The 25,326-nt window shown below is 35.4% G+C and overlaps 1 protein-coding gene across 1 annotated transcript in view; it reads right to left on the minus strand.

Annotated features, from left to right (window-relative positions):
* Positions 1-984: 984 nt before the first annotated feature.
* Col5a2 (collagen type V alpha 2 chain) overlaps positions 985-25,326 on the minus strand; it is a 136,258-nt gene continuing 111,916 nt past the window's right edge. Inside the window, exons 32-54 of the mRNA XM_032901061.1 lie at positions 25,016-25,060; positions 24,618-24,716; positions 23,259-23,366; positions 20,172-20,225; positions 18,883-18,936; positions 18,645-18,698; positions 18,091-18,144; positions 17,597-17,704; positions 17,435-17,488; positions 16,865-16,918; positions 15,834-15,995; positions 15,222-15,329; positions 14,064-14,171; positions 12,980-13,033; positions 11,408-11,515; positions 10,859-10,912; positions 10,087-10,194; positions 9,666-9,719; positions 8,616-8,723; positions 6,321-6,612; positions 4,758-4,945; positions 3,181-3,420; positions 985-2,549 (exon numbers count right to left, since the gene is read on the minus strand). Of these exons, the coding sequence (XP_032756952.1) occupies positions 2,403-2,549; positions 3,181-3,420; positions 4,758-4,945; positions 6,321-6,612; positions 8,616-8,723; positions 9,666-9,719; positions 10,087-10,194; positions 10,859-10,912; positions 11,408-11,515; positions 12,980-13,033; positions 14,064-14,171; positions 15,222-15,329; positions 15,834-15,995; positions 16,865-16,918; positions 17,435-17,488; positions 17,597-17,704; positions 18,091-18,144; positions 18,645-18,698; positions 18,883-18,936; positions 20,172-20,225; positions 23,259-23,366; positions 24,618-24,716; positions 25,016-25,060 (2,415 nt within the window). The 3' untranslated portion in view covers positions 985-2,402. The remainder of the gene's footprint in view (positions 2,550-3,180; positions 3,421-4,757; positions 4,946-6,320; positions 6,613-8,615; positions 8,724-9,665; positions 9,720-10,086; positions 10,195-10,858; positions 10,913-11,407; positions 11,516-12,979; positions 13,034-14,063; positions 14,172-15,221; positions 15,330-15,833; positions 15,996-16,864; positions 16,919-17,434; positions 17,489-17,596; positions 17,705-18,090; positions 18,145-18,644; positions 18,699-18,882; positions 18,937-20,171; positions 20,226-23,258; positions 23,367-24,617; positions 24,717-25,015; positions 25,061-25,326) is intronic.

Consider the following 25,326-nt stretch of genomic DNA (forward strand, 5'->3'; position numbering starts at 1 on the left):
TCACACCAATCAAAACCCTAACTAAAACAGGCCTATAATGTCATCTGTAGGGAGAGGTTGTTGTTTGTAATTTATAAAATTAAATATTTTGAAAATTAGAACAAATCGCAATAAACACAGCCAGGATTTATCAGATTTCATAATGAACTCATCGTGTCTCAGCATTGTGCTTGTTTTCTTTGCCATCTTTGTTTCTTTTTCCTGCATTTAAGCTAATTTATGAGAGTATTTCTTACTATTTTTAATAAATTGATATCATTGTCCTCCCAGATGTAGATTAATTTGCTTTTGATCATCTAGCATCTGAGCTACCTCTAGGTCATACAGGTAAAGAAATATATCAGTATAGAGAGAGCAGTGTAGCTGGAACAAAGGGTAAAGCTTTGCTTTAATTTCAGGGGTCTTAGAAGCATCCTTGACCTTTAGGTCAGAGCTAGTATTCCTGTGAATAGAAACTATTAGTATTTTCATTTAATGGAAATAGACTGGTTTCTGGACTACCTTTATAAATCTGTACAACCTATACAAGTTGGACATAAAGAAAATCCAAGAAAATGTACAAATATCCATAGTTATAGAGTCAAATTCAAGGTAAGTAGCTCAAATTAGAAAAAAATAATGAAGCAGTGAAACAGACATTGAAAATAGAATTCTGATATTGTTCGGCCTAATTTTAAACTTGATACACACTGAGGCATGGTTTCTTATTAGTCTATTCAACCATGGATATTTCCATTTCCTTTACTCTTTACCAATCACTAGCCTGAGTTTTCTAAGGCATAGACTGTCTTCATTGATGTCATCATGCTTTGGCAGGAAATGTCACAGGTAAGTTTCTTTTCTAAGCCAGTGCAGACACAATGGTAGATATTTGTTGCATCTTCTACTAAATTGTGAACAAAAACTACAAGGAGATCTTAGTTTTCACTATTAGAATCTAAAAGGATCTAATATGTTCAAAGAATTCAAGAAACTGAGAGTGACTGACATGACAGAAGCGTGCATTTAATTCGATGCTTTGCAGAGATACATGACCAAAGTTGTGTGTGTGTGGCTTGTCCTTTGGGATGGCCTGGGTTATTTATTTCTCAGTAAGAAACACCAGTAGAGCAAACAACTGCAATTAAGAAAAAAAAAGTCTTGATATACAAGGGAACCTATGTGTTCTGGGTTAAGACACATGCAAGTATTAAACAATATTCTAAATACAATATGAGAGGAACAGTTAAAGACCCTGAAATCATGATCTGTCTCTCAGAAATAGGATGTTTAACAGTTCTGTGTTCACAAATGGCATAGATTCTTTATTTCTAAAGAATGTTATAGAAAGAATTATAGCACCATCATTAAAAGTAATAATTTTAGCCCTGCCTATCTCCAGTCTTGGAATATCAACAGAAGCATAGTACCTTTCAACACCTAAAAGAATAAACAAAAACAGGAAATCCATCCCAGCTTGTAGAGATGAGGTAGCTCATGCTAAAAACTGTTGGGTCATATTTTCTTATGAATGTTCTAATTTTATTTGAGTGATCATCAAAACTCTGGGCTTCTCGATCTTTTCTTTGTGATAGCTTCAGGAAATGAGACCGTGCCTGTGGAAGAGTCTCAACATTCATTACTGTGTATGTGTATTAGAAATTGTGTGGGCAACTGGGGTTTTTACCCAATATCTTCTTACATAAGAAACCACAGATAATATAACCTTTATCTGTATTGAAAGATTACAACAAAAAGGAAAATGTTACTCTTAAATTTGAACGAGGAAAAAACTCAAAGTCTACCAGTCTTTACAAAATAAATTGTAAAGCTGAAGCAATTTCATGGATTCTTTTTACTCCTAAAATCAATGACTATGTTATTTAAATATATCATTTAAGACAGTGGAAAAGTGATATATTAAACTTAAATTTTTTCTATAATGGTAGTATAATATTAAGACGCGTATAGAGGTGTTCATTTGTCACTGATGATTTGGCGATAAGAGGATACAAAGGGCATAACTCTCTACTTTTCATACTGCAGCCAAGCACACTCAACATGTGCCATCATGTAAGCTACCTGCTAAGAAGAATTTCCTCATAAATACTAAGCAACGTATTCATTACAGTGAAATAAATTGATGAAAACATATGTATTTTTTAATCAGTTTACTTTTTGTAAAGGTGGTCATTGTCGTTGTTTTAATCTAAACTGCCATATTGAAAAAAATTAAGTCAATTAAACTTGAGAATTGTAAGTAAAATAAATATTCTGAAGGATAAGGTGGTCAGGCACTTCAGATCATATGTACAAAGCTGATGCAGGACCAGCCATTACTTCAAGAGTCTCAGGATGAACTTCAAACAGTCACAGTTCTTGTGTTGGTCATTGATGGTAGTGTCGATACTTCTGGACTTCTGTTACATGAAACAAACTGGCCCAATTTCAAAGCCAAATTCCTGGTCTGCATTGCCAATATCCACAGGACCGATATCTATGATGGGCAAGCGGGCCACGTTCTGTGTTCTGTATTCAAAGACAGTCTTGCCTACATTTCCATTTCGCTTCTGGAATTCAAAAGGACAAAGGATTATGTGTGTGTGTGTGTGTGTGTGTGTGTGTGTGTGTGTGTGTGTGTGTGTGTGTGTGTGTGTGTGTGTGCATAAATATATCCATCCAAGTTTATTCAGGAACACCCCGCCCAATGTATGTGCACAAGTAACCTTTCCAACTCATAGGTAGCAATGAATAGCCTAGTAAGAGCACCAGTGGAAGGGGAAGCCCTTGGTCCTGCCAAGACTGAACCCCCGGTGAACGATTGTTGGGGGGAGGGTGGTAATGGGGAGAGGATGGGGAGGGGAACACCCATAGAGAGGGGAGGTGGAGGGGATGGGGGGATTTTGGCCTGGAAACCGGGAAAGGGAATAACAATCAAAATGTAAATAAGAAATACCCAAGTTAATAAAGATGAAAAAAAAAAGAAGTTAAAAAATAAAAACAAAACAAAACAAAAAAAAAAGCAGTGGTATATACAGCTCTGGTAATTATGAACTACCATGTGTGGCAGAAAGGAGAAATGCAAATCAGTGAGTCTCTATTGTGGACTTCTAAAGCTTATGATTAAAAGTGGGTCGGAATCCTGCCTTGCTGAAAAAAAAGAGAGGAAGCAATAGAAAGCATAGTCTAAAAGGCACTTACTGAACAGGTATCTTGAAGTACAGTGTATCTGAATCTGATGTTTCCTTCTCCTTTTATTTCTAAGTCATTTGACCCTTTAAGAACCACAGCTTTCTTGAGGTTTTTAGCTTGATCATCCATATAACCAACAGTGTTCTTACATATATAAGTAAGGTTCTGGGAGGCTTCTTTTGATAAAAGGCGCAGAAAGGTCATCTGAGTAATAGCTGTGTTAGGGGACTTGTAATCTCCATATGTGAACTAGAGAAATGAAAGAAATCTATGTAATATGACATACTAAAGGGGTTCATAATGCTACCCAAAGAGATGCCAGGTTGATGCCAGATAAACTGATAGATGATTAACAGACTATAGATAAATCACTTTTGAAGATTATTTCTTGATGTACATAAAATAAGTTATTTTATATATATAAAAATATTTTCAAATATCTATCTACAGTCACAAGAATCCATGTCTTTATGACCTCAGAGAAGAGGTGAAAAGCCAAATGATTTTAATTTCCCAGAGAAAAGTTAAATATTTTAAAATCTGCTTTAATTATATTTTAATTGTATTTAATAAATACGACTCAACTTTATCACTAATTAGAATAAAAATATGAATTAAGTATAGGTATAAATCTATTTTACTGAATAATTACAAATATATCAGAAATACTATTTTCTATAAGACAAGTTATCAAAACTCATTTCCAACTAACTCTTTCCTATTCGTCTTCAGCTTTGAGTTCTCTTTTCAATGGTCTCATTTTGGAGTCTGACATATTATTTTGGTTATACTACATTTCAGCCATTTATACTTAAATTCAGCTATTCACATATGTTAAATTAAACTTTTATCAAATTATAGTAGATTGTAACTTATCATATACAAAATTATAACACTTCCACAGTATGTTAACTGGGGCAAGGTTGGAGGCAGAGGGGTAAGCTGAGGCGAAATATTGATATTGTAATAGGACAACCAAGATCTAAAGAAACTCTGAACTAGCTAGACCTTAATAGAAATATTAAGTATACAGGAACTCAGAAAAGTTATCACATATTTCACCTAATTAAAATAATGATTCAAATACTTCACAGGTTTTAAGAAATTATAGTATTTTAAAAATGTATCTAATATGTATATTTAACTTTTCAGACACTACACTAAGAACTAACATTAGTAGTGATGGGGAGGTCAGCTTTATCACCGTTAGGTTAAAGTAGCAAAAAGGTTTTAAAAGGTTTAGTAATTTTATGAATTCTAATTGCGCCCTAGCTCTACTGGAGTTGAGACAAGTCCCCTTCCACTGTCGTCCATAGTCAGCAACATGTATTAAGGGAACTAATATTAAAAAGTATTTATTTAATTCTCCTAAAAAAGTAAAATTAATTATAAGTTTGTATAAGTTACCTCATGGCAAAACATGTTTAGGTAATGTTTGCAATAATATCTAATGAGAACATATCACTTAAAAAGTAAACAGAATATATCAAATCCAGTCAAACAATAATAGCATCATTTTAGTAAATATGAAAATATAATAAGTAATCAAAAGTAAAAATATAATCTGGGTAAATATTTTAAATCACCTGAGATCCTCTATTCATGTCGAGACCATACCACACGGGCTTATTGTCAGGGGATTTGCTGGCCCACCACGTTTTCCGTGGAATACTGGCAGGGTTTGCTGAAATGCATGTCTCTCCTGTCTCCAGGTTGCAGTAAACTTTGATTGCGTCTTCAGCTGACCCCTGGTTAGGATCAATCCAATATTCACCTATTTTCCAAGATAGAAATATGTGCTAGGTGAAGATTATCTCAAACATGATTGTGATTCTCTACATTAATCAGCAGAGATGTGGTCCTTTATTTAAAATATAATTACTTAGGGACTGGGAAGAAGGCTCAGCAAGTGAAGTGTTTGCATGTGAACATGAGGACTTGAGCTTCAATTCCCAAAATCTACACAAAGCCTAGAGGGTTATCATGGCCCACGTGCAATCCCAGCAGGTGGAAAGACGGAAGCAGGAGATCCCTAGAGTGAGCTGACGAGCTAGACTAACTAAAGAGGGGAGCTGTGGGCTCAGCTAAAAACCCAACTTATATACTAATATAAGATGTATAGTAATTAAGATACCTCGTGTTAGCCTTCTCCACATATGTTCACATGCAGCTCCACACATGTGACATACAAGTAAACATGCATGTAGACACTCACATATATACATAGGGGGAAAGGTAACTATTGAGCACTGTGGGACTTCCTCATGCTAACTGCTGTTCAAAAGCACTTTTCCAAACCATGAACTAAAGACTCAAAACATCCAAGTGATTTTTAAACCAAGATAGTGCTTTTTATGCTTGATCTATAATTACATAGACAAATTCATTTACATTTGTTTATATAGGTTTATATACATACATGTACTATTACACATAAAGTGCAAAAATAAAATTTTATATAAAATGGAAGGGAAATGGCAAGACACAAATTAAATAGCACAAAAAGTGTATATTCCTTACATAGAACACTTTTGTCTCTGTCGATGTCAAAGTTCGAAGTTAACTGAAACCCTGATATTTCCCAACTCCTTCAAATGATCTTAGATCCCTCTTCTCTGGGACTAATTAACTCATATAAAATTATTGAAGGAGGCAAACTAAGAACACTGTCATACAACTAAGGTAGAAACACTATTTCATTCCAACTGCCATAAAAGCTGGCAGGATGGCAAAAGATTGATTTGCAGATCATTAAAGTGCAATAAATTGATTCCATATGCAAGTCAATTAGGAAAACATGTTTTTTAAGACCCCTCAATGATTTACCTAATTAAAACTGTGAATGATGATATAGGTAAGAATGTATCTTTAATTATGCATGAACAATATTACTTGCTCATATATATGTATATACATATATATCATGTCCTCAATTTTCATATATCACCTTTATTATTTATTTATATATGTTATCTATCATCTTTTCATATAATTGTCTCAACCACAAAATTCTAAGTTCTAGAGCATGCTCAAAAATATACCTTTGTGTCTATCATGAATTATAAAGTTAAGAATACGTTTTGGGAAGCAGTTGAGAATAATTCAATGCAAACAGCATGTTTTACTCAAATGGACCCCTGTCTACTCACCACTCTGCTTTGTGGGATGGCAAAGCTTTAAATCATCACAAGTGCGGGCTGGGTGCTTCTTGGAACCATCAGGACTACGCATGGTTTCAATTTGACTACTGAGAGACTTCAGAGTAGCATGGACTCCAGGATCAGTTTTGTTTGTGTCATCTGGAGCTGCCTGATCTTCTGTAAATTCTGGAAGTGGATCTGGCATGTTCTCATCATAGTGTCCCATGATATCACCAAGAGCAGCCGTAAGATGGCCAGGGGGACCTGGAGGGCCAGGAGGGCCGGGTTCACCAGGAGGGCCCTAATTAAGGAGAAGTTGGGAAGACATTTAATAGCATTTTGTTTTCTTTCACTAAATTGCTACTATGCTAGGTAGGAACAGTTACAACTTGGCACAGTAATAAGTCAATACTGAAGAAGTGTGATTCATGCTTCTTAGACAGGCAGGGCTAGCCTGTCAAGAGATAACATTGCAAAATGAGGAGTGATTTGGAACTGCTTTTCAAGGAAAGTATCCACCAGTCAGGCTCTGAGATAAACAAAGTTTAAAGCCAAACTTTTCACTTTGATGTCGTCTTTGAAGATATGATGTATTTCATGCGAAGAACTTTCAGAGTTACATTCTTTTCAAAACAGTTTTGAGCAAAATATAACTGGAATTCTTTAACAGAGCTGTGGGCAGAGGCAGAAAAAGAATGGCAGCCTCTGAGAGCTGGTTCTATATGTCTGCATGTAAATACAGGGTAATAACTCCAAGACCCTCATTAGAGAACGTTTTGGTTTGTTCAAATCAAGGAAAAAAACACAGGAAGCTTTTTTTGCATGTATAAAAAAGGTTTCCATTATCCTTTTTATAGCCTTAAAAGTGTCTCCTGTTCTGTTTTCAGGGGTGATCTGAGAGAATGTGACCACTTAGATAACCCCCCCCCAATGACAAATATTACAAGCTGAGTGTTCTCCATTAATTCTTCTGCATTTTCAGAGGAAGATCTTAAGAGTCTTGAAAGAGCCAAGTAACTACTAAAGAGATACACCTCGGGTAAAGAGTACAACCCTTGGTGTCAGAGGCTGATGTGTTATTTCTTGCTCTGCCGCTTAATGAGGCTTCAGGGAAGATATTTTAACCCCTGTGCCAGTGCTTTCTGGTTCTCGAAAGACTGAAGATAGGGAGAGAGACACATGATAGATATATGAAGAGATAGTTAATTGACTTCCTAGGAGATCATCATCATTTCACACACCCTACACTAATATGAGAGGAAGAGTCCCATCTCTGTAAGACCACTGAGCCATAAGAAAGTAAATCAAGTGTCACACAACTCAAATAGAAGTGCTAAAACTGTGAAACTTTCTTGACTAGAAGAAGAATGAGCTTATATAGCCACATAATAAATAATAAATATTTGAATCAATGGCACTGCCATTGGGAGAATAAAGACTAAGACAGTGAGGTCAGATAAATAAGATCAAAGCACAATCAGACACGCTTAAATGTACAGAGTAGGTACATGCATAGAGAGATGCTGAATGTCTGAAGACAGAGACTAACTAAAGTGGTTTAGTGTTTGAGATTATCTTATACTAAATACCATTAGATTTAAAATTGAAACCTGAAAGTTGAAATCTTAAATGTCATTTTCAGGGAAGACAATTTTCAAATTCATATAACTTTATTTTGTTTCAAACGCCTGCTGCCTTGGCATTCCCCCCATAGGTCACTATCATGACCTATGATGGAAAGAAACCCTTTCTTAACTTGATTTTGTCAGAGTTTTTAACAGCAACATGAAAGCAAACTGAGACAATTATAATTTCAGACAGTGCAATTTTATCTAACTTTGATAAGAATGCAATCATAGCTTGATATTTAACCTTGATATAATACAATTCAAAGACTTGGTATCTCGAGCTCTCTCTTTTTTTTTAATTTTCTTAATATTTACCCTAGGAATGAGAGTAAACATTGTAACTTATGTTATTACAGTTTGTTGAATATCAAATTAATTTCAACTCTGCAAAGCTTTTCTCCTGGGTAGCTTCATTTTCCCTTCTCTGTCTTATTACTATGATACAGTTTTTCAAATATATTTTATGTCCCATTGTAATTGATGAATTCTCATTTTATATGCTCCAAATACCAAGCATTAAAAGACATGAAATAATTACTTAAGTAATTAACCTTGCTGTGACTTCTAGGTTTATTTAAGAGTCTCTTGGAACAATTTTTGGTAAGGTTCCACGTATACTATTGGATAGACTAAATTTCGGCAACAGTATCTTCCATGCAAACTCTTTTGACCTTACCTCTGGTCCTGCTTCTCCTACACTACCCCGTACACCAGGAGGTCCAATTGGTCCAAGTAGCCCAGGGTTTCCTTCTTTTCCTGAAGGACCTACTGGTCCTGGAGGACCCTGTCAGAATACAGAAATGTATTTTAGAACTACTACTGCACAATGTCTTTCTAATAAAAGAACCATTATAGAGATGGAGTAATTGCCCTGATTGCTCAGATTCTAGTCTTAATAACTAATAAGTAGCCTTTCAGCATTTTATTATGTTTACAATTTTACTGTGTGTGAACTGTCCATCACTAATTCTGAGTAAAGGACCAAAATAAGTTTAAAATGTTAACCGGTTAATCACCAACTTTTATTGGTAGCAACTGTTTCATCAAACAGTTAATAAACTTGGTTGAAAATTCAATTGATTTAGAAGGAAATGACGTAAGTTGAATGTGTGCTATGGTTGAAACCAGTACGTATACCACAGAGACACATCAAACCCTAGCACTTTCCTTAGTACTATTCTCACTTTATGTATATTTACACTGTACTTAAATATAGCAGTTTTTTTGCTAATTAATATTTCTATTTTTTTATTTCCATAAATATCTGTGTGAACAGTCTTAGGACACCAATGATTTATAAGAAACAGCACTTATATGAATTTAGAATTTCTAAAAGCCTCAAGTATTGGTTCTCTACTATGATTTGCTTCCAAATTATCTTTGTCTAAGCTTCTAGGGATTTATCACAATTAAAGAAAAAAAAAAGTCTATCTTCAAAATTCGATTCTACTTCATAAGCAGTACCAATCATCTCTAAGAATTTATGTTTAGTGGAAATTTAACCACAAATATGATATTGTACAGAAGCATATATAAAACCTAGGTAATAGATTTTACAACACAAAATATGCCATATTTAAGGATATTTCTATTTTACATTACTTGCTAAATTTGTCCCATAAATTTTCCGCCCACCTCAGAGAACATGAATGAATAAATTTTAATTACCAGAAGTATTGTACTCAAGAAATTGTATACCTGAAGTTTAATAGTTTCTGGTACTTACTCTTGGGCCAAAAGGACCAGGAATGCCAGCACTTCCTTGTTCACCATTTGGACCCTACAGAGAAAGCATAATGAAAGTGTTGCTAAAACACCTAAATCTCTATTATGCTGTATTGTATCTTTAAAAGTATGCTGTTTCTAATATTAGCACTACAAACAAAGCCATTGATTTCTTTAACATCTGACTGATACCAAAGACAGCTATGTAGGTAAAGGGGCATGTAGCATTATGCATAATTTCTTCCCCACAATGTTTTAGCTTATAGATGGGTATTTATATTAGGTAACTATATAATTATCCATCAAGATAATTTTAAATTTAAAATGATATATAAAACACCCATCTATTCCATAGATGTTTCTTTCAATGTATTAATATATTCTCAGATGCAGGAAAAGACAGCATTTAAAAAATAACTTACAGGAGGGCCAGGAAGACCCTGCAAGCCAGTGAAGCCTCTGTGGCCTTTCTGACCTCTGTCACCTCTGTCTCCATTGTCACCCTTATCACCTCGAGGTCCTTGTGGTCCCTAGAAATAGTCAATCATGAACATTAATTAAGACTAGAATTTATTGCAGTTTTACTCTTTATGGTGTATTTATTTTATTTTTAAATAGTTTCTCTAAAATTAAAATTTAAAATAAGTTTTACTTTCCATGCTTCCTCTAGGAATACTAAATTTACATACACAAATAAACTGATGCGTTAGGACTACCAAGACTGCATTGAGCAATAAAGTAGGGCTAAATAGGTGTATTTGTATCTCAGGATAACCAATAGCCACCCAATTCAAAGCCACTGACTGGGAAAGGATTGGGGAAGCCAGCCCTCTGGCCCCTAGCTCCTGCTCATCTGAAGCGAGAAAGCTGCTGTTGCTCTCCAAGGACCTCTGTTTTCCCCATTCCAGGTTCAAGACCAACTCCCTTGTGATTTTTGATGCAGCTTTGAACTGTCACCCACATTATTTCACTGTACTAAAATCTTTCAAATTTGTCTTTCAGCTTTTTGAAATATTCAATACTGCACTGTTGTACGATATTGCTACCACCACCTCAGAGAGTCTCCGGCCCCTAGGGATCAGTAATTTTCCAAGAGCCTTTCTCCCCTTCTATTTATGAATCATAAGCTGTATTTTCCCTTTGGGTATATATTTTACACAGAAAAAATATTTGTTCAGAAAACATAGTGCTTACAGGTAAACCACGCTTTCCAGCTCGACCAGGTGGTCCTACAGGGCCTCGGGAACCCTAGAAAATTTTTCATAAAACTTAGTATCTTCAAGCATAAATATACACATGAATATAAATCTAAGAATAGCATCTCAATATAAGCATAGATATAAATATAATGTACACATTGGTGTCTGTCAAATGTTTCTACATCAGGCAAGAATATCCTCACTCTAGTAACACATCACAGTGAACTTCAAATACTAGCTTGGTCAAATAAAGTTAACCTTAATTTTCTAGTAAATGACATTGGTTGCTTAATGTTATTCAGATGTATTAAGTTCCTATAAATCACAACTTGTTTAAATAATTAAAGTAACTATATCAGGATCAATCCATATTCAAATGCAAATTAATTTTAAAACTAAATATATATTTTAATTCATAATTGTCTGTTTATCATTACTTAGAGTCCTCAGCTACCAACATAATTAGGATTGGATGCATAGACACATAGTTACAGAACAGTATATCAATGTCATATAACCGTCAATATGAAGTTGACATTCTTACTGGCTCTCCTCTTTGTCCTGCATCTCCTGGTGCCCCGACAGGGCCAGGGGTCCCAGGGGCACCCTGAGAACCTGGCAGACCAGCAGGCCCGGGGTCTCCACGGTCACCCTGACAAAAAACATATTATTCTTTAAATAATTATTCTATAAGAGCAACAGTATTCAATATTGCTCATATTATTTACAATATGAAAATATATCTTTTCAAACATGTTTATTATTATTTATTTAATTAATTACTTATTCACTAGTCAGTAAATTAAATTCTCAGGCATAGAACTGTTCTACCTTGGCTTTAGATCTTATCCACTCTTGATTCATGCTGTTCCCTAAGTCCAGAGTATTAGAGGACAGTAGTGTTTGTCTCTAGAACTGCAGATTTGCTAGTCTGATATCCTAGTCTACCAGACTTCAAGGAGTGTCCATATTTGTAGCACACAATGCAATTTCACAGTGGAAACCACTTCATCCATTTTTCAGATCCACGCAAATCGCTCAGAAAAATCATTCTGAGCATTTTTTAAAAGAGCTCTCTTCCCCTATGTTATGCAAGAAGGGCAGCTGCCATGCTAACTGCAAGCATCTTACGGTATAGTACCCTCAAAGGGCAATGAACTGGGGCAAACAAAGTTGTATTCAGATTGCATATCTCACTTGAAAGAATTAGGGGAGAAATAGCTCCCCCTAATTTCACTCAGACAATCCCATGTGACTAAGTTGAAACAGCAATTTAAAGTCCACATAGGAGTTCATGGAACAGCAATAATATTTCTGGGAGTGAATATCAAGACCTTTGAATATTTTCCACATTAGGTCAGTACACTAACAAAGGCAAAGGTTCCAGATGTCAGACAATTTCTATGGCTGTGTTAGATAAGGAGAGTCTTAGCCCAGGATTTCTCCACATTTTTCCATCTCCCTATTAATTATATGATAGCATTCTTGTGTGCTTACCCTGAAGAAAAATTTAAGCATATGAATACTTTCACTAAGCATATTTAAGTATTTTTAAACAGATTCAGAAAATTCAGCATCACATGTCTGGTTTACCTTTACTAGCCAGATCTGTTCCCTAACTAACAGCTGTGTAACTACTAAAAGAGACTCAGCTGCTGTTATACCTTGTAAAATCATCAGCTCAATGCAGGACTAACTTAGAAATACATACCACCTCTACAGCTTAGCGTGTGTCATTGCTTATATTCTTGTAAGTTACTTTCTTTAGAGAATGAAGAGAAAAGCGTAGATGTCATTTAGCTGAGTGAGTGATACAGAAATTTAGAATATACATTTACCATCTCCATCCAAGGCCTCTATGTTACACCAAATATGGAAAAGCAAGTTGGTTTCTTGCTTTTGAAGACATGTATCATACTTTGTCATGCATTCAGATATTATTTCATTTACAAGATTATCCAAGCTTATGACCTTAGTAAAAAGTTTGCCATCAGAAAAATCAGAGTTTCACTGGGACTAGGGATAGAAAGTATTTTCATTAAAATTATTATTATGCTAGAATCATGATGATTTCATTCTTACGTGGTTTTAATATTCTAATCAGCATTGCACTTACCCGTTCTCCAACAGCACCATCCCGTCCTGGGGTACCATCATTACCAGCCGGACCCTAAAAAGAATAGTGTTAGACACAGCTTCCTAAGGAGGCTTTTGAAATTTCAGCCTAGTTGACAGGAAACTGACCAACATGTTTCTTCTTTTTTAAACTATAAAATGGCAGTCAAAACTCACCAGGACCTTAGCAGGAGAGAAGTGGCTCCCCTCTCTTTTTATTGTCAACGGATTGTAAAGTTACCATATTCTTATTTACTCCTATTGCTCATTTCTAGCTCTCATTTAAGAAATCGATCAGAATCCCTGAGCTGCTTTCTTGCATTTGACCTGAATCCTCACTTTGTTTATCCAAATAATAGTTTTTCAGACTTGGAAACTATATGACTATGTTCATGTTATATAAGATTATGTTTCAAAGTATACTATTCTTTCCTGATCATTTTACACACACACACACACACACACACACACACACACACACACACACAATTAGCTTTAAAATCATTGACTAATCCTTTCAGGAAAAAATGTGATCTTTTGGTAATTTACTCATTAAACTATTAAACAGAGGATACTCTATTCTTTAGCTTCTCAGATTGCCTGTTAAAGCCTTATTTCCTCAAAAAAAAAGATGAAAGGAATGTGACAAACATAATGTTACTTGATAGCAATAAGAGAAACACACTCTACTTTCCCTTTTTCATGAGCCATAATAGTTTCATTAATCCCATCTCTATAAAACTTGACAATTTTGATAAATATCCCATTACAGAATGAAATAATAACAAGGAAAAAGATGAATGGCTATGTCCTTCCACCTTCAAAACAATTTGCCAAAAGCTAAGTCAACCAAAACACTCCCTCAGCTTTTCTAAAAGTCAGTGGAAAGGAGCTAATTCGGTTTCTCTATCACTTAGCCAAATCTCTAGGGAAGAGGAGCACATCAAACAGCACGACAAACCTCTTTCTTAAGCTCATGTGTGCAATCCATTTCCACATATCTACATCAACATGATAATGAAAGAACTATACCCCTCATATGTGTCTGAAATAAAGGTGTCTTTGTTAAGGACCATAGTACTCACTTCTGGTCCAGGTTCCCCCACAGGACCATTGGAACCTGGAGGTCCTACGGGTCCAGGGGGACCTTTATCTCCTGTTGCACCAGTCGGTCCTACTTTTCCTGGTGTACCCTGAAATTAAAATACAAGTAGGTAAAACACTGCAGAGAAATGTAAGAATATCAATTTCTATAGGCCCATTTATTCAGTAGTACTTCAGTATAACTGTCCATATCATACAGTACCCATGATTGCTTAAAGACATGTCTACTTCTTATCACATTGCTCAAGACATATCGAAGAGACCAAAATCATCCCACATCTCCTGCTTCAGTATGCATTTTGTGTTTGAATCTATGTAGTCAATTCTTGCTATGCTTCTGCTTCCTATATCACTTAAAAGATATACACACCCTTATCATATACAATCAATTATGGCTATGCTTCTCTTATCTGTTATCAAAGATATACATACCTTTATCACTCCTGCTTTTTCTGCTCATTTTTTAAAATGTGTTTAAAACTTTTACTTTCTGATTCTTGGCTCAATTCCGATATCAATAAGACAAACTTTAACTCCTAATTTGTTCACTTCATATTTGTACCCAATAGTCTGCTAGATTCACGTACCAGTGGTCTACGTTCCACATGAAAACATCATTTCTCCCTCAAGCATTGTCAACTGGAAAAATTTAGTCCCTTTAAAGTTTTAATAAAGTGAAACTTTCCTCCATACTCAGAATAAGAACCCCAAGCACCCAAAAGGAACAGGGACTGTAGTTCACCAACAACCATTTCTGATGTGGCCTTAGCTCAGCTACGTCTTCTCTTTGGTTGTGTACTGTGAAGTAGGGCTGTTTTGTTCAGGATGTTTATTTTAACAGATACTATGACCAGGAGGTAATCCCACTTCTCTAGCACCAGGCATCAGTTTTATCTTTGAAGAAACACTGAGTCACCAAAAATCCAAACACTTATCTACATCTCTTGACCCAAAGTTAAACAGATATGTTTGTCAAGTGTGTTAGCACTTAATATTTAAGACCAAAAGGTTTTTAAAAGCTAAGAAGTAATGTCAGCTTAAGACTCTCTGAACAAACATATTAAGCAAAAGAATCCAATTCTTTCTGCAAAAAAAGTAAATAACATCTCAGATGAACCTTGACTAATATAGCTACTTACCGCTGGGCCAGGAAGGCCAGGCATTCCTCGCTCCCCACGTTGTCCAGGCATTCCAACAATTCCTCTTTGCCCAGTGGTACCAGCAGGACCAGGGGGGCCATCTGGACCCTAATGGTGATAGACTATAGTTACTACTATAAAGGATGATTTCATACCTAAAGAAATTATATAGTTAAGGCTTTATAGAATTTGGGGAGGTATGAGAAATAAAAATAGAAAAAACAAAACCACCAACCAAAAAACTTCTTGTTTTATCCAAGCATGAATGTGAACACTTTGAATGTTAGCATAGCCTCTGATATTATTCAACACTTGGAGGAGAACTTGCTAGGTAGTGAAAATAAAAAGAGAGCTATTTCAAATAAGATCTATTTTTCCCGTTTAAGAGAACAAAAAGAAAATTTAAAGAACTGCTAAACAATGTTAATATTTAGTCTTCACAAAGAAAACATTCAACCAAGAAGGTTTAGTCTTAGAAAACCATGTACTTTTATATCAGAGAATTAAAAATTGAAACTTAGTGAGATGAAAGCATTTAGAAATATTTCCAGAATAATATTGTGGTAAGTTTTATAAATATTTCAGTTGGAGTGAAACAGATGCCAAACTTACAGGTTGTCCATCTTCCCCTGGGTCCCCTTTGTCTCCTGGGCTACCAGGTGGGCCAGCTGGTCCTCTATCACCCACTCTCCCATGAGAGCCAGGGTCCCCACGAAGACCGGGTGGTCCTTCCTTCCCAGGTTCTCCTATGGGCCCTGCAGGTCCTGGAGCTCCCTGGTATCATACAGAAAGAAGCAATGAGAAGGGCAAAGTGGAAGCCAAGTAAGAAGAATGGACTGAGAAGGCTTGCCCTCGGGCACAGGGAGCAGTGCTGTACAGGATTGCTTCTTACCTTCTTAGATAATTGGCAACTGAGCATACTTAAGTAAAGCAAAAGAAACAAAGCATAGATGTAGATTAATGCCCTGAGAGAGGCCTACATTCCATTTTTCAGATGACCATTCATTATTTTAAAAAGTTCTGAAATTAATTTTCAAACCTATTTAAGGCTGTTCTAGCCATAGATTATAATGTTATTTATTTCGTTTGAACCAGTTTGAACTGGTCTTATGACAGGAGTTACTATGGAAACTTTTAGGGGTTGAGGTGATCGTGAAGCCCTTATGACTCTTGCAGATGATAGGATGTGATACTTAGCATCTACATGGTGGCCACACCTGCTTCTCACACTAACACCAGAGGATTTAACACAGTTTCTGGCCACAAGCTACTGTATGCACATGGTCCATAAACCCATGCAGGCACAGTCAGATGTACAGATGTACTTATCCTTGCTTTTAAAAAGGAAGTTTCAGAGAGTCTAGAGATGCTTTCTGACAGACTTATTATCAGCACATAACAATAAAGTACTTAGTACTCAAATGGAAGAACAGCCAGACATTGGATTAGAAAGAACTTACAAATCATCTCCTCTAAGGTAATTGATTTGTAACATTGAATTTGCTTTGATTAAACTACGCTATGATTGTTAGAAGACTTAACAAAGAGAAGAAATCATAAGAGACTAAATCAAAACAATAATTAAAATATTACATGTGTGGGTGCACATGCATGTACAATGGTGAAAATCTAAGTTGACTTACAGCAGGGCCTGGAGGCCCAACTCTTCCAGCAGAACCAGGAAATCCTGTAGCACCCTGGGAACAACAGATATATTGGTTATTTCTCGACTTTCCTGAAGCCTTCATTTCACTTGGGAGGTTCTGGGTCTGTGGATCCAGTTGCTTATTTATGACCGAGAAGTTTTCTATTCTGCTCATGTGGCAAATATTCTACAGATTCTGTATTAGCCAGTAGAGGTACATTGTTTTCCTGTTACGGCTTTTACTTATTTTAAAAACATAAAAGTAGACCTAAAGTCACATAGGTATTTTATATAATCAACTACATAAAGTGTTTTTACTTCAATATATAATATTTATTCTCCATATAAAGAAAGCACTTGGGTTTCAAGATTAACAAAACTGATTTTTCTCCCAGATCCTTTCCCCCAGATCTCCAAATTAAGCTAAGCACACTTTGCTCTATATGCAGTTGACACATAGAATAACATTGTATTACATCATTAGATGACAGCTAACATTTATATAAGTAGGGCATACTAGATATTTGCAACTGGCTGTGCACAATTCCCAGAAAAATAAGAGACTCACAGGTGGACCCTGAGTTCCTCGACCACCTTTCAGTCCAGGAACACCATGAGGACCCTAAATGGAAGAACAAAAGACCACTAGAGTAAGTCCAATGCATAAGCTGTGCATCATAAATACTGTGCTCTGGTATCAAAATATTCTTTTTGATTTTTTATATCTCACATGAGGGCCAGGTGATCCTGCAAGTCCTTGGGGTCCAGGAGACCCAGCATCTCCCTTCTGCCCTGGCTCTCCAGGCTCACCCTTGACACCAGGCTGCCCATCGGGACCCTAAATGCAATTGTTCAAATGAGAAACCATATTTAAGATTTATTAACAAATTATTTCATAGTAATTATTATTAACATGACATTTAGTCTTATAGAATGTTGCTGTGGAATTAGTGTATGCATGGTATGAAAAACTTGCAATACCTTCTCTGAAACTTTCTTAAACTGTGCCAGCATATTTTCATCATAGAAAAGAACTACATAAATTTAAATATTATAAGCATCAACTTTCATTCCACCTATTGAAATATGTTGAATAATACACAAAATATTTTCAACTTTGAAAATGTTAATATATAACTCAAAACATATTTGAGTAATAGGTAAACTTATTACTCTACTATAAAGGGTATTAATTTGTAAGTTAGAAATTCTTGGAAATTTTACCTGGGGTCCAGCAAAACCAACAGCTCCAGTTGGACCATTTTCCCCACGAGAACCCTAAAAGGAGGCAAATACTATTGTAGCTTTCACACATACAATATATATTTTATATAGATAATCGTATATATATCATATACATTGTATATATATCAACTACATTGCTTGAGGAAGAACCTTAAGTGAAATAATAAATTGGTGGTCAAAGAAACTGCTTGATTACTTAGCAAACAAGTTACTTGTCTTGACTTTATAGATTTCAAAGCTGACAACTTTTTTTAAGTTTAATAAATTTGAAATCCAGAAATTTATATAAATAACCACAATAAGCATGAAAATTACATTAACAGTTAGACAGACAGTGATTAATGACTGACTGACAGATAATAGAAGATAGATAGAGATGACATATAAATAAATGATAAATGCAAGAGAGAGAGAGAGAGATCTATAAGAGATAAATCTTTTTACTGTTCTACCTCACACACACACACACACACACACACACACACACACACACACACACAAAAAAAAAAAAACAGGTGAAGGTTTTCACTTACAGGATTGCCACGGGAGCCAGGAGGGCCAACTAATCCTCTAGGACCAGGTTCACCCTATAAAGTAGATTTTAGATAGCTAAGTATCTGATCTACAATACAATTGGAGACTACTAGGCACATGTGAATGTAGATAGTGTAGGGAAAACTCTGAGATAGTCTACCTCAAACAGAGTCTTGAGAAACAGTAACAATTTGGGTCTTGTTATTTTGGTGTGCACACTAACATCTTCCAACTTACCTTTTCTCCAGTAGGGCCTGCAGGACCTGGAGGTCCCAAGGAACCAGGAAGACCCTGTAAATTAACAAAACGTAAGTATCCTGAGGAAAAGAGTGTACAGAAGTTTTCATGTTTAATTAAATAGGTAAACAAATCAGCTATTTTGTTGTAGCATGATTGCTTTTGCAAGTCATTATCTACTATAGATGACACCACTTTCGGGAATTTGCTATGTCATCCATATTCTAGCAATGAGATTTTTCTCTAAAAAACATTTTGACCTCTTTCATCTAACTCTGCTCAGTATATGAAACTGTCTTCAAGTAAGTTCTAAATTAGTAGCATTTTGTTAATGTAACCCATTTAATTTTGTTAGTATCTATTTTGAATGTTGAGTAGAGATTGAAAATTGAATTTTCTTTTGTAATATATTCAATTTTAATATGATAACAAAGTGTAATTCTTTTATTTAAAATACAGTTACACTAAAATATCTTCATTGTTGATGAAATAGCCATCCACAGTCAAGGTTCATTGCTGTTGGTGCTGTTCTCTATACAGGGAGAATGGGTCAGCCACCACATGGGACAGGACTGGGAGGTTCACAACACATAATCACAATAATTAAATAAATTGTTGGGAGTTCTGTATGAACAAGTTCTCTGTCAATTTTATGTTTCTTCCTCATAGGCCCCTCAGTATTTTGTCATCTCTCTCCATATATACATATATATATGAATGTAAAGAAAAATATTGATTTATTAATTGTATGTTCTTGAGAAAAACATTCTTTTCTCCAGATATAATATGGAAAACATATTATATATTTTTCTAATATTTTTTCTAGAACTGTATAAAATCACTTTGTTGCCTATATGGATAGGAAAAGTAAGTTCCGTATTAGTACAGGGGAGGTGTTCTTAAAACGAAGAAGACATTATTTTTTTCTTATAGAAAATGAACGTTTCCTAAAACAATGTATTGCACTTACTACAAATAGAACAATAATTGTATTTAGCCTGATCTATCACACATATTTTCCTAAGGGCCAGAGATATAGGGATAGCTGTTTGTTTCCTTTTACTCTTTCAGGAAGGACTTTGCATTTTTCTATTGCACTAATACAGGGTAAGTAAAATAACTAGGCACTATCAATTTACATCCAGTCTCAAATTGCATCATTCTTGTAGTCTTGACTATAAAACATCATGATTAATTTGCTGCTAAAACTTACAGGAAGTTTGTAGGGTAATGAGCAGAAATGTAGGTTTGTAGCCCATGGTGGAAAAGGCCCTTCCCATGTCTCTTACCCTTGCCCCATCGTTTCCAGCTGTTCCTTCAGCACCTTTTTCTCCTACGCCACCCTGAAAAAACACACAATAACAAAGCACCATTTGTTCATTTATTGTCCTTTTGACATTCCAGATGTAGCTTCAGGAGGGCAAGCTTTTACTTGTCCCCTTTATACTTTACACACTAAAGACTATGACAACACAAGACTATGCATGTTCTCAACCAATGAAGATTATAAGAAAAGAAATTACTTATAATTCAGGCTAGGAGTAATAAGTTGCTTAGGAAATCGTTATCATAAATAGTCTAAAGACATACTCCAGAAACCTGAAGAGTAGACTGTAGGAAATAATCAAACTCAGGGCTGAAATCAACCAAGTAGAAACAAAAAAGAACTATACAAAAAAATCAGATCAGGAACTGGTTCTTTGAGAAAATCAATAAGATACATAAATCATTACCCAGACTAACTAGAAGGCAGAGAGACAGTATCCAAATTAACAAAATAAAAAAGGAAAAAGGAAACATAACAGAAACTGAGGAAATTAAAAAAATCATCAGATCCTACTATAAAAGCCTGTACTCAATAAAACTGAAAATCTGGTTGAAATGGACAATTTTTGAAACAGATACAGATACCAAAGTTAAAGCAGGATCAGATAAACTGTCTAAATAGTCCCATAACTTCTATTGAAATAGAAGCAGTCATTAAAAGTCCCCAAACCAAAAAAAAAAAAAAAAAAAAAGCCCAGGACCAGAGTGTTTAGTTTTAGAATTCTATCAGATATTCATAGAAAACCTAATATCAATACTGTCAAAACAATTCCACAAAATAAAAACAGAAGGAACACTACCCCATTCCTTCTATGAAGCCACAATTATGCTTATACCTAAGCCACACAAAGACCCAACAAAGAAAGAGAACTTCAGACCAATTTCACTCATGAATATCAATGCAAAAATACTCAATAAAATTTTCACAAACCAAATCCAAGAACACATCCAAATGATCATCCACATGATCAAGTAGGCTTCATCCCAGGGATGCACAGAAGGTTCAATATACAAAATCCATCAATGTAATTCACTATATAAACAAACTCAAAGTTAAAAAAATCCACACGATCATCTCATTAGATGCTGAGAAAGCATTTGACAAAATTCAACACCCCTTCATGATAAAATCTTGGAATGATCAGGAATTCAAGGCCCATACCTAAACATAGTAAAAGAGTTATGCAGCAAACCACCAGTCAACATCAAACTAAATGGAGAGAAACTTGAAGCAATCCCACTAAAATCAGGGACTAGACAAGGCTGCCTATTCTCTCCCAACCTATTCAATTTAGTAATAATTGATAATAATTAGTAATTATTGATATTCACAGTAGTCACAAATAATATAAAATACCTCGGTATGACTCTAACCAAGCAAGTGAAATATCTGTATGATAAGAACTTCAAGTCTCTGAAGAAAGAAACTAAAGAAGATCTCAGAAGATGGAAAGATCTCCCATGCTCATAGATTGGCAGGATTAATATAGTAAAAATGGCCATCTTGCCAAAGCAATCTACAGATTCAATGCAATCCCCATCAAGATTCCCACTCAATTCTTCATAGAGATAGAAAGAGCAACTTGCAAATTCATTTGGAAGAACAAAAAACCCACGATAGTGAAAACAGTCATCAACAATAAAAGAATTTGTGGGGGAATCACCATCCCTGACCTCAAGCTTTATTACAGAGCAATTTTGATAAAAACTGTTTTGTATTGGTGCAGAAACAGGAAGGGAAGGTACATCAATGAAATAGAATTGAAGACCCAGAAATAAATAAACCTACACACCTATGGTCACTGGGTCTTTGGCAAAGGAGCTAAACCATCCAGTAAAAAACAAACAAACAAACAAACAAACAAACAAACAAAAACATAGCATTTCCATCATATCGTGCTAGTTCAACTGGTAGTCACATGTAGAAGAATGCAAATTGATCCATTTCTACCACCTGACATAAAGTTCAAGTCCAAGGGATCAAGGACCTCCACATAAATCCAGATACACTTAAACTTATAGAAGAAAGAGTGGACAAGAGCCTCGAACACATGGACACTGAGGAATTTTTCCTGAACAGAACACCAATAGCTTACGCTCTAAGATCAAGAATCAACAAATAGGACTTCATAAAATTCCAAAACTTCTGTAAGGCAGAGAACACTGCCATTAGAACAAATTAGCAACCAACAGATTGGGAAAAGATCTTTCCCAATCCTACATCTGATAGAGGACTAATATACAATTTATAAGAAGAACTCAAGAAGTTAGACTCCAGAGTATCAAATAACACTACTGTGAAATAGGATACAGAGCTAAGCAAAGAATTCTCAACTGAAATTGAGGAAAACTGAATGGTGAGAAGCACCTAAAGAAATGTTCAACATCCTTAGTCGTCAGAGAAATGCAAATCAAAACAACCCCAAATTTCCCCCTCACACCAGTGAGAATGGCTAAGATCAAAAACTCAGGTGACAGCAAATGCTGGCGAGGATGTGGAGAAAGAGGAACACTCCTCCATTGTTGGTGGAATTGTAAGCTGGTACAATGACTCTGGAAATCAGTCTGGAGGTTCCTCAGAATATTGGACATAGTGTTACTTGAGGACCCAGCTATACCACTCCTAGACATATACCCAAAAGATGCTCCAACATATAACAAGGACACATGCTCCACTATGTTCATAGCAGCCTTATTTATAATAGCCAGAAGATCGAAAGAACCCAGATGTCCCTTAACAGAGGAATGGATACAGATAGTGTGGTATATTTACACAATGGAGTACTAATCAGCTATTAAAAACAATGACTTCATGAAATTCCCCAGTGTCGGGGAAAGTAAGGGCAGGGAGTCAGAAACGGGAGGGTGGATGAGTGAGGGAACATCCTCATAGAGTAAAGGGAAGGTGGATGTGATAGGGGGTTTATGAATGGGAAACCAGGAAATGGGATAACATTTGAATTGTAAATTAAAAAATATCCAATTAAAAAAGAAAAACAAAACAAACAATCAAAACAACAACAATAACAACAACAAAAGACAGGACTTACTCTGTCACCCTTAGGACCAGGTGTCCCTGCAATTCCTCTTTCTCCTGGCATGCCTTGAAGTCCTGGTGGCCCTGTGTCTCCAATGGTCCCAGTTGGACCTGGGTTGCCCTAAAATAAATAAATAACTGTGAATTTGCTGTTGAATCACTCTATAATTGAATATTAACAATTAGACTGAGCTTAGATTAATGCTCTGATTCTGAGATTATGATTATGGAAACTGTGTCTGAGTGGGATTTCTTGAAAACAACATAGATTTGCATTTGTATTTTTGGCTTATATTTCCAACTTCTTTGTTTTGTTCACCTGAACCTCTCTATCATATTGTTCTTTTCCCTAACTTAACTGTTCCTTAATATACTTTTAATTTTTATTTGGTATTAGCATATAGATTATTAGGATTCAATGTAGAAATTTGACCATAGTTTTGTTTATGAGGGTCCATCTCATGCCCCCCAAACCGCTTTGGCACCTTTTGCACTATACCATTCCCACGGTTTTTTCTACTTCTATGTCAAATATGCTCTGCTGAACTCAATATACCTTCCTTTCTCCCATGGTCCTCATCCAAGTTTTATGATGCATACCCATCCTCTCTTTATAGAAAATTAAATACTAATTCAAATAAAAAGAAAAATTAAAGTCTTTTCAAGTGTAATGGCTTTAATTGCTCTTGCTTTTCCATTTGTTGGCCATGACAGACATATTAGTAAAAAAAAAAGAAGGTACCATGCTTAGAAAACAGAAGCATTACATTATTTCCTTGGAAAAATTGTGAGATTAAGCTGGTTCCAAGTTAATTGCACAATCAAATTGAGATGGCCTTTGCTCCATCACTGTGGATCTTGATAAAGTTAAGGTAATCTAATAATCGCAAAATTTCACTTCAGTTCCTCATATGACATCTGACTGCATGATCAGCTACCAATGCTAAAATTGTCCATTTTCAGACAATCAGTAACTATAATTGTGGAGACAAGGCAAAGAACCTGGGGCACACAGTTTGTTATGTCTGCTAATAAAGTATGACTTTCCATTTCCTGCTCTGTTCATTCATAGTGGCAACCAACAAAATGTGCAAGTGTCAGAAGTATGGGTGGGTGGGTGGGTGGGTGGGTGGGTGGTGTATGTCAACACACAGTTGTGTGCCCAGACTCACCATTTCCACAAGAAAACATCACTTTCTAATTGTCAGTAAAAGCCCAACATGCACCCATTGAAGGGTTTTTTGTTTTGTTTTGCTTTATTTTTTAAAGAAACAATGTAATCAGGTTTTACTGAAATGTGGAGAGAAGATGACTCCAGAAGCATTTGTTAAGTTCTAGAGCTTTCAAAAGACCAGGTCAGGATGGCACTCACCTTTGGACCATCAGGGCCATGTCCTCCAGCCATGCCTTTCTCCCCAGGTAATCCAGTTATCCCTGGCTCTCCTCTTTCTCCAGGATTCCCTCTTTCTCCCTAGTATGACACCAAGATGTGAAATCACCTCAATATTAATGTAAAATAAGTTAAAATGTTTCTAAAATGTTTTCTACTGGTGAAATTTTGGTAGGAGAGCTATGCTAATGACTCATGTTTCCTAATTTAGTGCAAAGAAATTAATTAGAATTAAAGATACTCTATATTCACAAGTTAAGGTTTTTTCAAATAGTAGAATAGCTTAATACTTAACATCAAGCACTCCTTAAGATAAAAGACTTCAATTTAATATGTAGCCTGTGGGAAACAAAATTAATCACACGAAAGAAAACACCTACCCGAGGTCCTAATGGCCCAACAGCTCCAGGCTCTCCAGGAACACCCTAAACAGATTTGAAAAAAAACAAAACAAAAACAAAAACAAAAAAAAAAACCAAAACAGAAGATAAGCATTGACCTAGATCTCATATTATTGGAAGTATTTCCAAATCAAACATTCAGCTTTCTGTAGTATACCATTACAATAAACATTAAAGAATTAAAAACATATATGCTATTATAATTGAGGGATATCAATGTAAAAATAGATTTTTCTTTAATGATTTATATTATGGCTAAATGTTTCATTATGCCTAAAAGAGGCAGGATC

The sequence above is a fragment of the Rattus rattus genome, chromosome 4, assembly GCF_011064425.1.
Source record: "Rattus rattus isolate New Zealand chromosome 4, Rrattus_CSIRO_v1, whole genome shotgun sequence".
In the NCBI taxonomy this organism is placed as follows: domain Eukaryota; kingdom Metazoa; phylum Chordata; class Mammalia; order Rodentia; family Muridae; genus Rattus; species Rattus rattus.